The sequence below is a fragment of the Neophocaena asiaeorientalis genome, unplaced genomic scaffold (assembly GCF_003031525.2).
Source record: "Neophocaena asiaeorientalis asiaeorientalis breed wild unplaced genomic scaffold, Neophocaena_asiaeorientalis_V1.1 scaffold50, whole genome shotgun sequence".
Taxonomy (NCBI): domain Eukaryota; kingdom Metazoa; phylum Chordata; class Mammalia; order Artiodactyla; family Phocoenidae; genus Neophocaena; species Neophocaena asiaeorientalis.
In genome coordinates, this window is record NW_020172717.1 from 272,357 (window position 1) to 285,818 (window position 13,462).

At 38.9% G+C, this 13,462-nt stretch overlaps 1 protein-coding gene across 4 annotated transcripts in view; it reads right to left on the reverse strand.

Annotated features, from left to right (window-relative positions):
• VEPH1 (ventricular zone expressed PH domain containing 1) overlaps nucleotides 1-13,462 on the reverse strand; it is a 215,166-nt gene that overhangs the window by 43,712 nt on the left and 157,992 nt on the right. For all 4 annotated transcript variants that reach the window (XM_024740169.1, XM_024740167.1, XM_024740168.1 and 1 more), the window contains exons 10-11: nucleotides 8,212-8,351; nucleotides 5,642-5,776 (exon numbers count right to left, since the gene is read on the reverse strand). In XM_024740169.1, the coding sequence (XP_024595937.1) occupies nucleotides 5,642-5,776; nucleotides 8,212-8,351 (275 nt within the window). The remainder of the gene's footprint in view (nucleotides 1-5,641; nucleotides 5,777-8,211; nucleotides 8,352-13,462) is intronic.

Sequence of the window (13,462 nt, forward strand, 5' to 3'; positions counted from 1 at the left end):
TTTAAGGTAATTATCGATATGTATGTTCCTATGACCATTTTCTTAATTGTTTTGCGTTTGTTTTTGTAGGTCCTTTTCTTCTCTTGTGTTTCCCACATAGAGAAGTTCCTTTAGCATTTGTTGTAGAGCTGGTTTGGTGGTACTGAATTCTCTTAGCTTTTGCTTAACTGTAAAGCTGATTTCTCCATCGAATCTGAATGAGATCCTTGCCGGGTAGAGGAATCTTGGTTGTAGCTTCTTCCCTTTCATCACTTTAAGTATATTATGCCACTCCCTTCTGGCTTGTAAAGTTTCTGCTGAGAAATCAGCTGTTAACCTTATGGGAGTTCCGTTGCATGTTATTTGTCATTTTCCCCTTGCTGCTTTCAATACTTTTTCTTTGTCTTTAATTTTTGCCAGTTTGATTACTATGTGTTTCGGCGTGTTTCTCCTTGGGTTTATCCTGCCTGGGACTCTCTGCGCTTCGTGGACTTGGGTGGCTATTTTCTTTTCCATGTTAGGGAAGTTTTCAACTATAATATCTTCAAATATTTTCTCTGGTCCTTTGTCTCTCTCTTCTCCTTCTGGGACCCCTATAATGTGAATGTTGTTGTGAATAATGTTTTACCAGAGGTCTCTTAGGCTGTCTTCATTTCTTTGCATCCTTTTTTCTTTATTCTGTTCTGCAGCAGTGAATTCCACCATTCTGTCTTCCAGGTCACTTATCCATTCTTCTGCCTCAGTTATTCTGCTATTGATTCCTTCTAGTGTAGTTTTCATTTTAGTTATTGTATTGCTCAGCTGTTTGTTTGTTCTTTAATTCTTGTAGGTCTTTGTTAAACATTTCTTGCATCTTCTCAATGTTTGCCTCCATTCTTTTTCCAAGGTCCTGGATCATCTTCACTATCATTATTCTGAATTCTTTTTGTGGAAGGTTGTTTATCTCCACTTCATTTAGTTGTTTTTCTGGGGTTTTATGTTGTTCCTTTATCTGGTACATAACCCTCTGCCTTTTCTTCTTGTGTATCTTTCTTTGAATGTGTTTTTTTTTTCCACAGGCTGCAGGATTGTAGTTCTTCTTGCTTCTGCTGTCTGCCCTCTGGTGGATGATGCTATCTAAGAGGCTTGTGCAAGTTTCCTGATGGGAGGGACTGGTGGTGGGTAGAGCTGACTGTTGTTCTGGTGGGCAGAGCTCAGTAAAAGTTTAATCCACTTGACTGTTGATGGGTGGGGCTGGGTTCCCTCCCTGTTGGTTGTTTGGCCTGAGGCAACCCAACACTGGAACCTACCTGGGCTCTTTGGTGGGGCTAATGACAGACTCTGGGAGGGCTCACACCAAGGAGTACTTCCCAGAACTTCTGCTGCCAGTGTCCTTGTCCCCACTGTGAGCCACAGCCACCCCCCACCTCTGCAGGAGACCCTCCAACACTAGCAGGTAGGTCTGGTTCAGTCTCCTATGGAGTCATTGCTCCTTCCCCTGGGTCCCGATGCGTACACTACTTTGTGTGTGCCCTCCAAGAGTGCAGTCTGTTTCTCCCAGTCCTGTCGAAGTCCTGTAATCAAATCCCACTAGCCTTCAATGTCCGATTCTCTAGGAATTCCTCCTCCCATTGCTGGACCCCCAGGTTGGAAAGCCTGACGTGGGGCTCAGAACCGTCACTCCAGTGGGTGGACTTCTGTGGTATAAGTGTTCTCCAGTCTGTGATTTTCCCACCCAGCAGTTATGGGATTTGATTTTACTGTGATTGCGCCCCTCCTACCGTCTCATTGTCGCTTCTCCTTTGTCTTTGTATGTGGGGTATCTTTTTTGGTGTGTTCCAGCATCTTCCTGTTGATGACTGTCCAGCAGCTAGTTGTGATTCTGGTGTTCTCACAAGAGGGAGGGAAAGCACGTCTTTCTACTCCGCCATCTTGGTTCAGGGCCCTTACACATATTTTAAATAACTTCTCCCAGGTTGTGCTTGCCTTTTAACTTTGTTGTGGTGTAATTTGTCATACAGAAATTTAAACTTTTTAAGTATTCAAATCTATTCATATTTCCTTTATGATTTCTGTTTACTTATGTCTTAAATTCTTTCTTATCCTGAAGTCACAAAGACAACTATGGGTATTTTCTTCTACTTGTTGTAAAGTTTCATTGATTACATTTAGAGCTTTATCTAGAGTTAGTTTATTTATTATAGTGTCTGGGTGGGATCTAATTTTATCTTTTCCATCTGAAAAGTCACATGTCCCCCATATTATTTTTAAAAGATTTTATTTTCTCCTCACTGATTGGAAATCTCCTTTCTATCATCTACCAAGTGTCCATATATGCTTGGAACTATCTCTGGACTCTTTATTCCTTATTAGTATTAATTTATCCCTATAGCAATAATCACCTCCTCATCTTATTGTGCTTTTAGAATAAGTTTTCATTTCCTAGTAGAAAAATTTTCTCCTCTCTGTTCTTTTGCAGAACTGTTTTGGTTATTCTCAAATCTAGGATCACTTTGTCAAACTCCATGAAGAAATTCTGTTGCTATTATGATTGGAAATAAATTGTATTTATGATTTGAGGGAAAATTTCCATTTGTGTAATCAGTGTTCCTAGGCATGAGAAGGGCATATCTTTCCATTAATCCAAGTTTTTAAAAAATGTTTTTATTACTATTTAAAATTAAGAAAAGTAGTCAAGATAGATAGGTTATACTCCCATAACAAACACCAAAACTTCTGTCTTTAACAAAACAGAAGATTGTTCCTTCATCATGCGAAGTGTGTGGTGGGTCTGGGTGGCTCTCCAGAGCAGCAGTCCTCTATGTGGTAGTTTGGGGTTCCAGGTTTTGTCCGTCTTCTGACAACTCAATATCAACATTTGCTTCTGCAGTCCCCATGGTAGGGTAAGAAAGGGAAGATGGAGAATGAAACACTGGCTTTGAAAAGCTTCTGCCTGGAGTGACACATATCCCTTCTCATATATCATTGGCTAAGCAAGTCACACGATCAAGGCTTACTTCAAGAGGCAGGGAATTGTAATTTTACAAGCCAGAGTAGAGAAAACCCAGATATATTGGTGGTGGACCCGATGTCACCATGGTGTATGCTTGTGCTCTAGCTCTGCACCTGATTAGGTAGGTGACCTACGACAGGTCCCTATGCTTCCAATTTTAACATCTGGAAAGTGACAGGATTTATTTACTTATTCAATTGATACTCATCATTTATTGAGAGCCTACCATGTGCCAGGCACTGTGTGACCCTGGAAATATAATGGTAAACATAGTGCATCCCTTGCCCTCAAGCACTTTACAAATTAATAGATAACTTACTGTTGATTTTCAATTCTAAAATTCCAAGATTTTATTAAAATGAATTCTCAATAACAAACTCTCCAGAGCATTATATTCTAAAGACTTAGGCATTTTCTCAGAAGTGTCTTCCTTTCTTCTATACCTGAATCCAGTTGGCTGCAGTATTAATTCTATCACAGCAACAGATACACACATGCCCATCATTTTCAAATCACTAGTGTATGTACAACCTGGCACATATGGTGAAAAGAAAGCAGACTTTGGACCATTCTCACAGCTATTATGAATTTCATGGGACGAACACTTCATAAAATAAAGAGAGTAGAAAATCAATTTGATTGAGAAATACCCAGGTTGATAAACTTTGTCACACAGTGCACATTCCAGACATCAAAGTTTTTCTATTAGTTATCAATAAACCAAATTATAAAGTTTTAAAAATTTATAAAACATTTTGGTTTGCAGTTAATTTTTCCCTAGAGGAATATTTATTGGCATGAAATAGAAGAAATATGAATAAGTATACTTGTGAGCATGCACAAAACTGGTTTGCGAAGTTTTGGGGTTTTTTTTCAACCTCTTAGGACTTGAAGCAGTCTGCTGAGGTTTAATTTACAAGTTCCCTCTAGTTAAACTACAGTTCACTATGAAACATTTATAAGAATTTGAGGTATTGTCTTTAAACATGATACAAAACTTTAAAATTTGCAGGAAATATGCAAAGAATTCCATTCTACTTTGCATTGATGCAACTATGGCATTTCTTTTATTCTTAATACGACATGTCTAATTCTTAAACCAAAGCCAAAATATAGTGATGCAATAATTGGGTGTGGCTTCAGTGTCTTACAGACCATACTAACTAAACTTCTGATTAATCACACCCATTACTCATCTTTTCACAATCCTTCAGCACTTAAGAGGTAATGAGTTTGTTTCACAATGTAACAGTTTTTGATTAATTTGCTACTTGTTTGTACTTTGAGTTTATTTAATATTAGTATGTTTGTTCCCCTTCTCAATAGTAAAACAAGGACAAAGACCATGATCATATACTCTCAGAATCTCTGGTTTGATCAGTAAGCATCCAATGCTTATTACTGGGCTTTCTTGAAGGCAAAATAAGGATAATCAGGATATCTGAGTGTGAGAAGGACTTACAGAAGCTGGCAATTTACTAAGGAGAGATCAATAACCATTCTCTATTCTCATTATCCATGTTCTTCCTGAGTTATCCAATCTACTGTCATGACATCAAGTGCTATCTTTGACTCCCAAATCCATTATCTCCAGTCATGTCCTTCTTCCTGAGGTCCACAGTGGCAATTCAACCACCATTACCATCTGGTTATCTACACAAACCACTCACACTCAAAATATGTAAGCCAGAATGATTTATCTTCTTCCTCCACATCAGCTTCCTTTGTGGTCTCTCTTTTTCAAGATGGTGCCATCATCCATTGGCCACACAATGCACCTGGAGTCATCCTTGGTTCTTTCAATTTCCTTATCAGGCACCAAGTCCTATTGATTCTGTTTCTTTAATGGCTCTTGAATCCATCCTCTTCCTACAACTTCCAACTTCAGCTCAGGCCTTCATTTCCTACCTGATTACAGTAGTTGCTTCCTTTGTAGTCTTCCTGTCTCCAGTCAGGCTTCCTCTAATCATTCTCTCCATAGCCAGTCCTGTGACCTTTCTCATGGGCAGATCTGATCACGGCAGTGAACGTCCACTTCTGGTTACACTCTGTTGACTGGATAGGCGTAGCTCCACAGTTTGGTCCTTTCCCAGTTCAAAGGCCTGCTCAGGAGATCTCAGCCAACTGTGTTCTGAGAGTGATGCCCCTGTTTCCACACTCCTAAAATGCTCTGTCTCACATCATCCTTGTCTGCCTCAACAGAGCTCTTTCCCACCCTGACCTTCCTGTTCACCTTGTCTTCCCTTTCTAGCTTTGTGGTGACAGCAGAGGGCAAGGTGATGAGAGGAAGTATGGAAGGATGAAATGAAAAGCACTAAAGAAGCTGGAGCTTGATTCCCCAATGCTCTTTCCTTTTCAGTCCTAGAGTTGTCTGTCTTCTTTTGTAAAATGTTTTCTATTCCATACCATGTGTGTGGTTTTTGTGTGGCTCTGAGTGGGCAGTATTATGTCAGTCTGGGAGCCTCGAAGGGCAGTGACCTTGTCTACTGATATCTCTAGGTCCTGAGTCCACTATAGCATGACATGTAAATCGTTACTTAGTGTTTTCTAATAATAAAAGAAAATAAAGGAATGAAGGGAAAAAACTGAACTATCAAGAAAAGGCAAACTGTTTCAAGCTAATCTTGAATCTTGGTTTAAAATAACATGTCCAAGGAAAAAAGCATTTACCTTCTGCTGTGGGAAAGTGGACTCCATCATGGCTGTTTCAAAGCTGTGAGCACCCTCTGCCTGGGTCTTCTCCCACAGAGCTCTGAGAAATTGCACAGAACGGCTCTGTATAGACAGGGGCTCAGGAAACAGGCTCTGAAAGGGCATTAATGAGAGAAACGTGACATGTTATCTCTTGTCCTAACAGTATTGTTTGATTGAAAGCAAAGCACTATTAGGCTTGGTCTGAACTTAAAAATGGTTTAAATTTAAATAAAGCTACAGGGAAATCTGTCTTGAAGATCAAACATATGGTACATTTCATGTTTTTTATTTCTTAACAGAAAATTTAACATAAATAGGATTTTTTTTTTTTGGCAGTACACGGGCCTCTCACTGCTGTGGCCTCTCCCATTGCGGAGCACAGGTTCTGGACGGGCAGGCCCAGCGGCCATGGCCCACGGGCCCAGCTGCCCCGCAGCATGTGGGATTCTCCCAGACCGGGGCACGAACCCGCGTCCCCCACATCGGCAGGCGGACCCCCAACCACTGCGCCACCAGGGAAGCCCATAAATAGGATTTTTAAGACAGCTGATATTGATCTCTATAAATACGCCTAACCTTTGTAATGTAGTATTTACTTCAATCATTTCTCAAGCATGTTACTTAATTGGAAAATGGTTAATATTAATATATATATTTATTTTTCAAAGATCTGAGAATTAAGGTATAAAATTAAAACAAGTATCAAGAGAGTACAGAGTACAAATATCAAGTTTATTTATACAGAGTAAATCATGAAGAATAGACATGAAATAACCAAGAGTTCATTATTCAATTGCTCAGATGTGAACAGTATGAGTGGGGGGGTTGGGGAAACACAAACATTTTCAGTTATAAAATGTGTAATGGCTGAATATTCTTAGAGCTTTAAGATATTCTCAGTTTGGGAAAATGAGATTGTCAATGTAAAAAAAGAATCACATTTACATATATATCATTCAAGCCAATGAAAATAAAAAATTTTTAACATCTTTATTGGAGTATAATTGCTTTACAATGGTGTGTTAGTTTCTGCTGTATGACAAAGTGAATCAGCTATATACATATACATACATCCCCATATCTCCTCCCTCTTGCATCTCCCTCCCACCCTCCCTACCCCACCCCTCTAGGTGGTCACAAGCTGATCTCCCTGTGCTATGTGGCTGCTTCCCACTAGCTATCTATTTTACATTTGGTACTGTATACATGTCAGTGCTACTCTCTCACTTCGTCCCAGGTTACCCTTCCCCCTCCCCGTGTCCTCAAGTCCATTCTCTACGTCTGCATCTTTATTCCTGTCCTGCCCCTAGGTTCTAAAATTTTCAAAGGAAGATTTACACTGTTTGTATGTTTACTAACCAATTATGTGTTTAACAGTTATTTACATGTTGTGGTGTTATATCTATGAATGTGAGAAGTGTCTCAATTCAAGGGAGCAATTTTATAAAAACATATAGAACATAAAAGTCACAAAATTATACACACACACATATAAAATACCATATATATTATCCTTTATGTGTGAGGTATAATAAAATAATGATTTTGCCTTGTGAAATCCCATTTTCTATGTCAATGCCTGTCCAAATATTGACTTACAAGACTCTCTAGGTGGTCTTTGTGTACAAAGTTTCTATTTAGCAAGTGAATAACAATTTCTTTTTCCAGAAAAATCTTATTGTTATCCTCAAGATGAGCTGCTTTTTATACTGAGTGGGAAAAGGCAGAGGATCTTATACCCTGAGTAAGTTGCCCACAGATTTAAAAAGGTTAAGAGCAGTAACAGATTGATTGTGAAACCCAAAATGTGCACACATGCTTTGCTGTGCACCTGAAACTATCACAACGTTGTTAATCAGCTATACTCCAATATAAAATAAGTTAAAAAAAATGTGGACACATCTGGGAATTTCTTGATTATTACCAGAAACTTATACAGCATATGATCTTTCACTTAAAGAAGAGCAGGACCTGATTTAATTAATCATCATTCCAAAGAGGTCCATTTAGACTGGAATCTGTTAATTTGAGAACTGCATGAAGGCATAAACTGACAGAGAAGGGGAAGAGTCTGGCCCAGCATACAAGGCTAGCACTGGGTTTGTAACTATCACGTCGAAGATTTGATTTTTATTTACCTCAAAGTCAGGCTTCATCCAGATCACATAATATCAAAGGTGTGGAAGAAGAAAGGACACATTATAGTAAAAAGAACAAAGAAGAAAAGCAGCATAAACATGTTTTTTGGTGAGTTTGCTCAAAGAGAAAAACAAATAATCAGACTAAGTCAATAAAATAAGACTGAAGGGGCAAAAGTAAAATCAAGTTTTCTTGGTTTGTTTTCGGAAAACTGACAACTGTTAAGAACAAAGCCAAAGATGAAACCCATTTGAAAAACATTAGTAAAGTAGAAGAAGAATAAGATCATTATTTCAAGAAAAGGAAGAAAAATCAATGCTGTTTTTTATATTCATATACAATTTGATTCACATCAAAATGTGAGTTGTTCTCATCAAGGAGCCACGATGAATGTGAATTATACACACCTGCTGAAATAGGAACATGATCTGGATCCACGGCTGAGGTTCTTGGCTGATGAGAATAAAACTGGATTTACTGTAGAGGCAATAATGACCCTTTAGGGAGCAAGTGAAGAACAGCTTTGCTACACAACTTCTAACAGAATCTAGAAACAAATACACATAGCATTAAACATTAGATTCTTCCCAGAGTTACACCTTATACTTCAACATACAAACATCTTTAGAAATACATTCTTTAGTTTTCAGTCTGTGAGCTAATAACTTCAAACAACTATGGATTTGGGAGTAGATCCATTTCATGGAATGTAGATTTAAATGTAGCTGCTTTAAGCAAGTTGTATTCTATTCCTCTTTTTCTTTTGATTAACAATGGATGAGAAGTCTCCAAGCAACTTGCATGGGAGGAAAAAACCTCTTACCAATAGAAAGGGAGATAGGTGTCATTTCCATTTGATTGGGAACTTTGAAATAACCTGGGAAGCATAAACAAATGGGTGAAGGAAACCGAGGCATTTTCTGGGCAGTGATGGTGTGCCATGACCAGGGGCACTGTTCTCTTGGTTGTACAGAGGCCACAGAAACAACCCTCAGAATAACTCTGGCCAGGGGGTGGCTTCCTGTGAACTGTCCTGGCTCAAAAAGGTTATTTCATCTTGAAGAGCTTCAGCAGGGAAACTTAAAGAGATCATCCTTTAGGAACAAGAAAGTGGGGGAGCATGGTGGTGGTGGCATAGAGCAGAGATGCTGAGGAGCCATGTTTAGGAGCCATTTGATTTTTACAACCCTACAAGATGGGTGTTGCTGTTTCTATTTTAAGTATGAGGAATCTTAGCCCATTAAAGGGTCAACTTAGTGAACCACTGTGACTGCCTTGTTCACCACTATGACCTTGGCACGTGGCACGCAACAGATGCTCTAAAGAGAGTGTCTGGAGAGATGAATGATGCTCAAGGATCCAGAAAAAATTGCTCAAGTTTGCCCTATCTGTGGCAGAACGAGGATTTGAACTCAGCCAAACTGTTGCCACATTGGGATGCTTTAGGCTCTACCATACTGGGAATTTTTAAATCTGTAGAGTCATATCGATAGCTCATGGGGTATTTATTGTTTCAGAATTAATCTGACATGTTAAATGAAATATTTTGAAAATAAATAGATTAATTATGCCCTACTATTAAAAATGGAAATGGACTAGAGTTTATTAAAAGCTGATGGGAACCCTAATAAGGTGGTAGAGTCAGTCCCAACCCATGAGAGTGCATGGGGTTCCCTAGAGAATTGTGGGGACGGGGTAAGCTTATCTGTGCACCATCAGGGCTCAGGTGTGAAGGAATAACAGGCTTTTGGGAAAGAGTTTGGAAGAGTTAAGGGAGGGTGGCCAATGATAGATTAGAGAAGACGACATTGGAAACCAAACAATAAAGCCACAGGGCAATTTAGAAACATATTTAGAAATCTTAATAAATAATAACTTTCTGTGTGATTCTGAACCATTGGTATAAAAGAGGACTAGTTTTCATGATGTTAGCTGTTTGGGGGAAATTTAAGCATTCAAAATCTTGCATGAAATCAGAAATCATTTCTGCATTCTGTGGGTGAGTGGATCATGAGATATAAAGAGTGCTTGAAAGTTCAGTGGAAAAGACCAGGAGGCCTGCCACTGACAGGGCAAGACTTCATAGAATAGAATAGAGCACAATATCCACTTAAAATTGCCCTATCAGAAATTGTTTGAGAATGGTAATTAAAAATATTTTTTTGGCATTGAAAAATTGAATTTAAATTAATCAATACTGGAGAAGGCAGAAACCAAGAATTCCATAAGAGCGCATACACAAAAAATGGTTCTATTGGAAATCAATCTAGCTGTAACGTATACATTGAGACAGCACCTTGTTTTGCTTTAACAGAAAGTTTCAAAAGGGAAAAAGATCGTTTGTAAGAACCTGTGCAGTAGCTTGACAGTCCAAGTTGGACTTCGGGCCTCTGCCACGAAAAAAACATTTTTCTCTTTTCCCTTCCCCTAAATTACTGCTTGTTCATGTTTTCTTTTGAAAATGAACATTGATTCAATTTATTTTACTTGCCCTGAGCCTACCAGCTTTCTATACACAAACCACAGGGGTCCCAGATCACGGAAAATGGGCAAAGCGATAGAAGCTTTGCCCTTTACCTAGAAGCATATACACCAGTGATTTAAAAAAAACATCAGTTCTGTGATATAATGCTTCTGTTAATGCTTTCAGTAAACTGGATCTGTTTCAATATTGTTCTCCTCATTTTTTTTTTCTGAGCTTTGCTGGATTAGAAAGATTTTCCAACATTAACATTTAGTTGTTAGTTTTTCTCTGTAATTTTCTCCCTCCTGTTCATTCCATGGTATTGAATGGTGGGCATGCAATAAATGGTGTTGGATGAGTGAATGGGTGTCAGACACTGTGCAGAGACCAAGAGGAGCCATGATTCTGACCTTGCTCTTAAGAAGTTTACAGCCAAATGGGAGAAACACCTATAAACAACAGTTGTAAATTAAGTCCATGGGATAATGGAGGGACACACAGTACCGACCACTCACAGCAATGAGCAGCTATCATCCTTGGGGAACCAGGTGAGGCTTCCCGGTGGAGGAAATATTTGAGGTGACCTTGAAAGCTAAACCAAGATTTTGAACTTAGAAAAAATGTGAGAGAGACAAGCATTTTAAGAGTAGGGAACACCCTGAAAAAAATCACATAAGGCATGAATATTCAAGGTAATTCCGGGTAGTAAGGTTAGTGTATCTGGGTTATTAAGATATTTTTTATTTATACAATTGATGCCCAAACTGTTTATTTTTCTAGATTAAATATTGAAAAGAGAGGAGGTCATGCTTTGCTAAATATAGAATGCTTCTCATATTCCACCAAATCTGATTGTTATTTCTTTACTTTTGGTAGATTGTGGCTTATTTTTGTAAAAAAAAAAAAAAAATCAAAGGATTTGGTTTGGTCTTTAAAAATACTGAAGTTAACATAAGCAGCAAGAACTGTATAATATAATGTGTTGTAAGTTGAAATACCCAAAATATACACATTATACACATGGATAAATTTAAAGACATGATACAAAAGAGCATTTGATTTTTTTTTTTTTTGCGGTACTCGGGCCTCTCACTGCTGTGGCCTCTCCCGCTGTGGAGCACAGGCCCTGGACGCGCAGGCCCAGCGGCCATGGCTCACGGGCCCAGCCGCTCCGCAGCACGTAGGATCCTCCCGCACCAAGGCAGGAACCCGCGTCCCCTGCATCGGCGGGCGGACTCTCAACCACTGCGCCACCAGGGAAGCCCTGATCTTCTTTTTAAGTCAAAGTATTTAAGGATCATTTTGGAATTCTTTTTTTCCTCTCACACTTTTCTCCCACAGTTCATATGCTTTTATTCCTACACTGCATTCATTGTACTGTATTAAAATTTTGTTAGCTTTTTTTTTTTTTTTTTTTTTTGGTCCTTTTTTTTACAAACTTTTGCCTTAGAATACTTTTAGATTTACAGAAAAATTACGTATATGTAATTATAATATATAAATGTATAATTATTATATATTTATATATTGTATATAATTACAATATATAGAGAGATCCCTATATACTATAACCCAGTTTCCCCTCTTATTAATATCTTAAGTTGCTATGAGGGACTTTCCTGGTGGCACGGTGGTTAAGAATCCACCTGCCAATGCTGGGGACACGGGTTCAATCCCTGGTCCTGGAAGATCCCACATGCCGCGAAGCAACTAAGCCCATGTGCCACAACTACTGGGTCTGCGCCCTAGAGCCCACGTGCCACAACTACTGAGCCCGTGTGCTGCAACTACTGAAGCCCACGCGCCTAGAGCCCTGGCTCCACAGCAAGAGAAGCCACCACAATGAGAAGCCCGCACACCGCAATGAAGAGTAGTCCCCGCTCGCCACAGCTAGAGAAAGCCCACGCGCAGCAATGAAGACCCAATGCAGCCAAAAAAAAGTTGGTATGATACATTTGTTACAAGTAATGAACCAATACTGACACGTTATTATAAACTTAAGTCCATAGTTTATTCAGATTTCCTTAGTTTATACTTAGTGTCTTTCTTCTGTTCCAGGATTCCATTCAGGACACTACAGAACATTTACTCATTATGTCTCCTTAGGCTCCTCTTGGATGTGACAATTTCTCAGACTTTCCTTGTTTTTGATGATCTTCACAGTTTTGAAACATTTTGTAAAATGTTTCTCAGTTGGGATTTGTCTGTTTTTCTCATGAATAGACTGAGATTTCGAATTTGGGGGAGGAAAACCACAGAGATAAAGTGCCATTTTCCTCATATCATATGGAGAGTACATTTGATCTACATGACCTATGACTATTGATGTTGACCTTGAACATCTGGCTGAGGTAGTGTTCACCAGATTTCTCCACTGTAAAGTTAATCTTTTTTTCCCCCACTTTCCAAACTGTCCTCTTTGAAAAGAAGTCACAATGTGTAACCCATACTTAAAGAGTGGGGAGTTAGCTTCACCTCCTGAGGGCAGAACAGCTGCATAAATTATGTGGAATTCTTCTGCACAAATTTGTCTCTTCCTCTTCTAGTTATTACATTCAAATTATTTGGCCAATTATTCTATCAGTATGTACTCACAGATATTTATTTTATAATTCAATATTATTTTGTTTATTTTGTTGCTCTAACTGTTCCAGCTTTGGCCACAGGGAGTTCTTTCAGTTGGTTCCTGTGTCCATTTGATGTGCTGTCATCATTGTGTGTGTGGTTTTTTATTTGTTTGTTTATCACTTCCTTACTTATATCTCACATACAAGATGCTCCAGGCTCATCTTGTATGTTTCCTGCCCTGTCTTAGAATCAGCTGTTTCTCCAAGGACTTCTGGTTCCTTTCACTGGAGAACTGTGTTAGAAACTAAGAGCTGGGTACTAGGTATGCTCGCTGTTACTTGGGTGTCATTGTTCCTTGGCCTCCTAAGGTGACAAAGCAGGGAAATTATGCGTGTATATGTACACATATATACTTACAAGTATTTCTATATGCAACCATCTGTATCTATATTAAGCTAAACATGAGTTCATACCCATGGTTTCAATTCTAATTCATTACTACATGGATCATTTAGCCTCCACCCCTTGCTTACCTGTAAACTCCCACTTCAACAGTGAGGAGCCTGAGTCACACTCTTAGTATTTTTATCTCTGTCCACTGTAAAAGGCAGAGTTCTTTTCCTCTT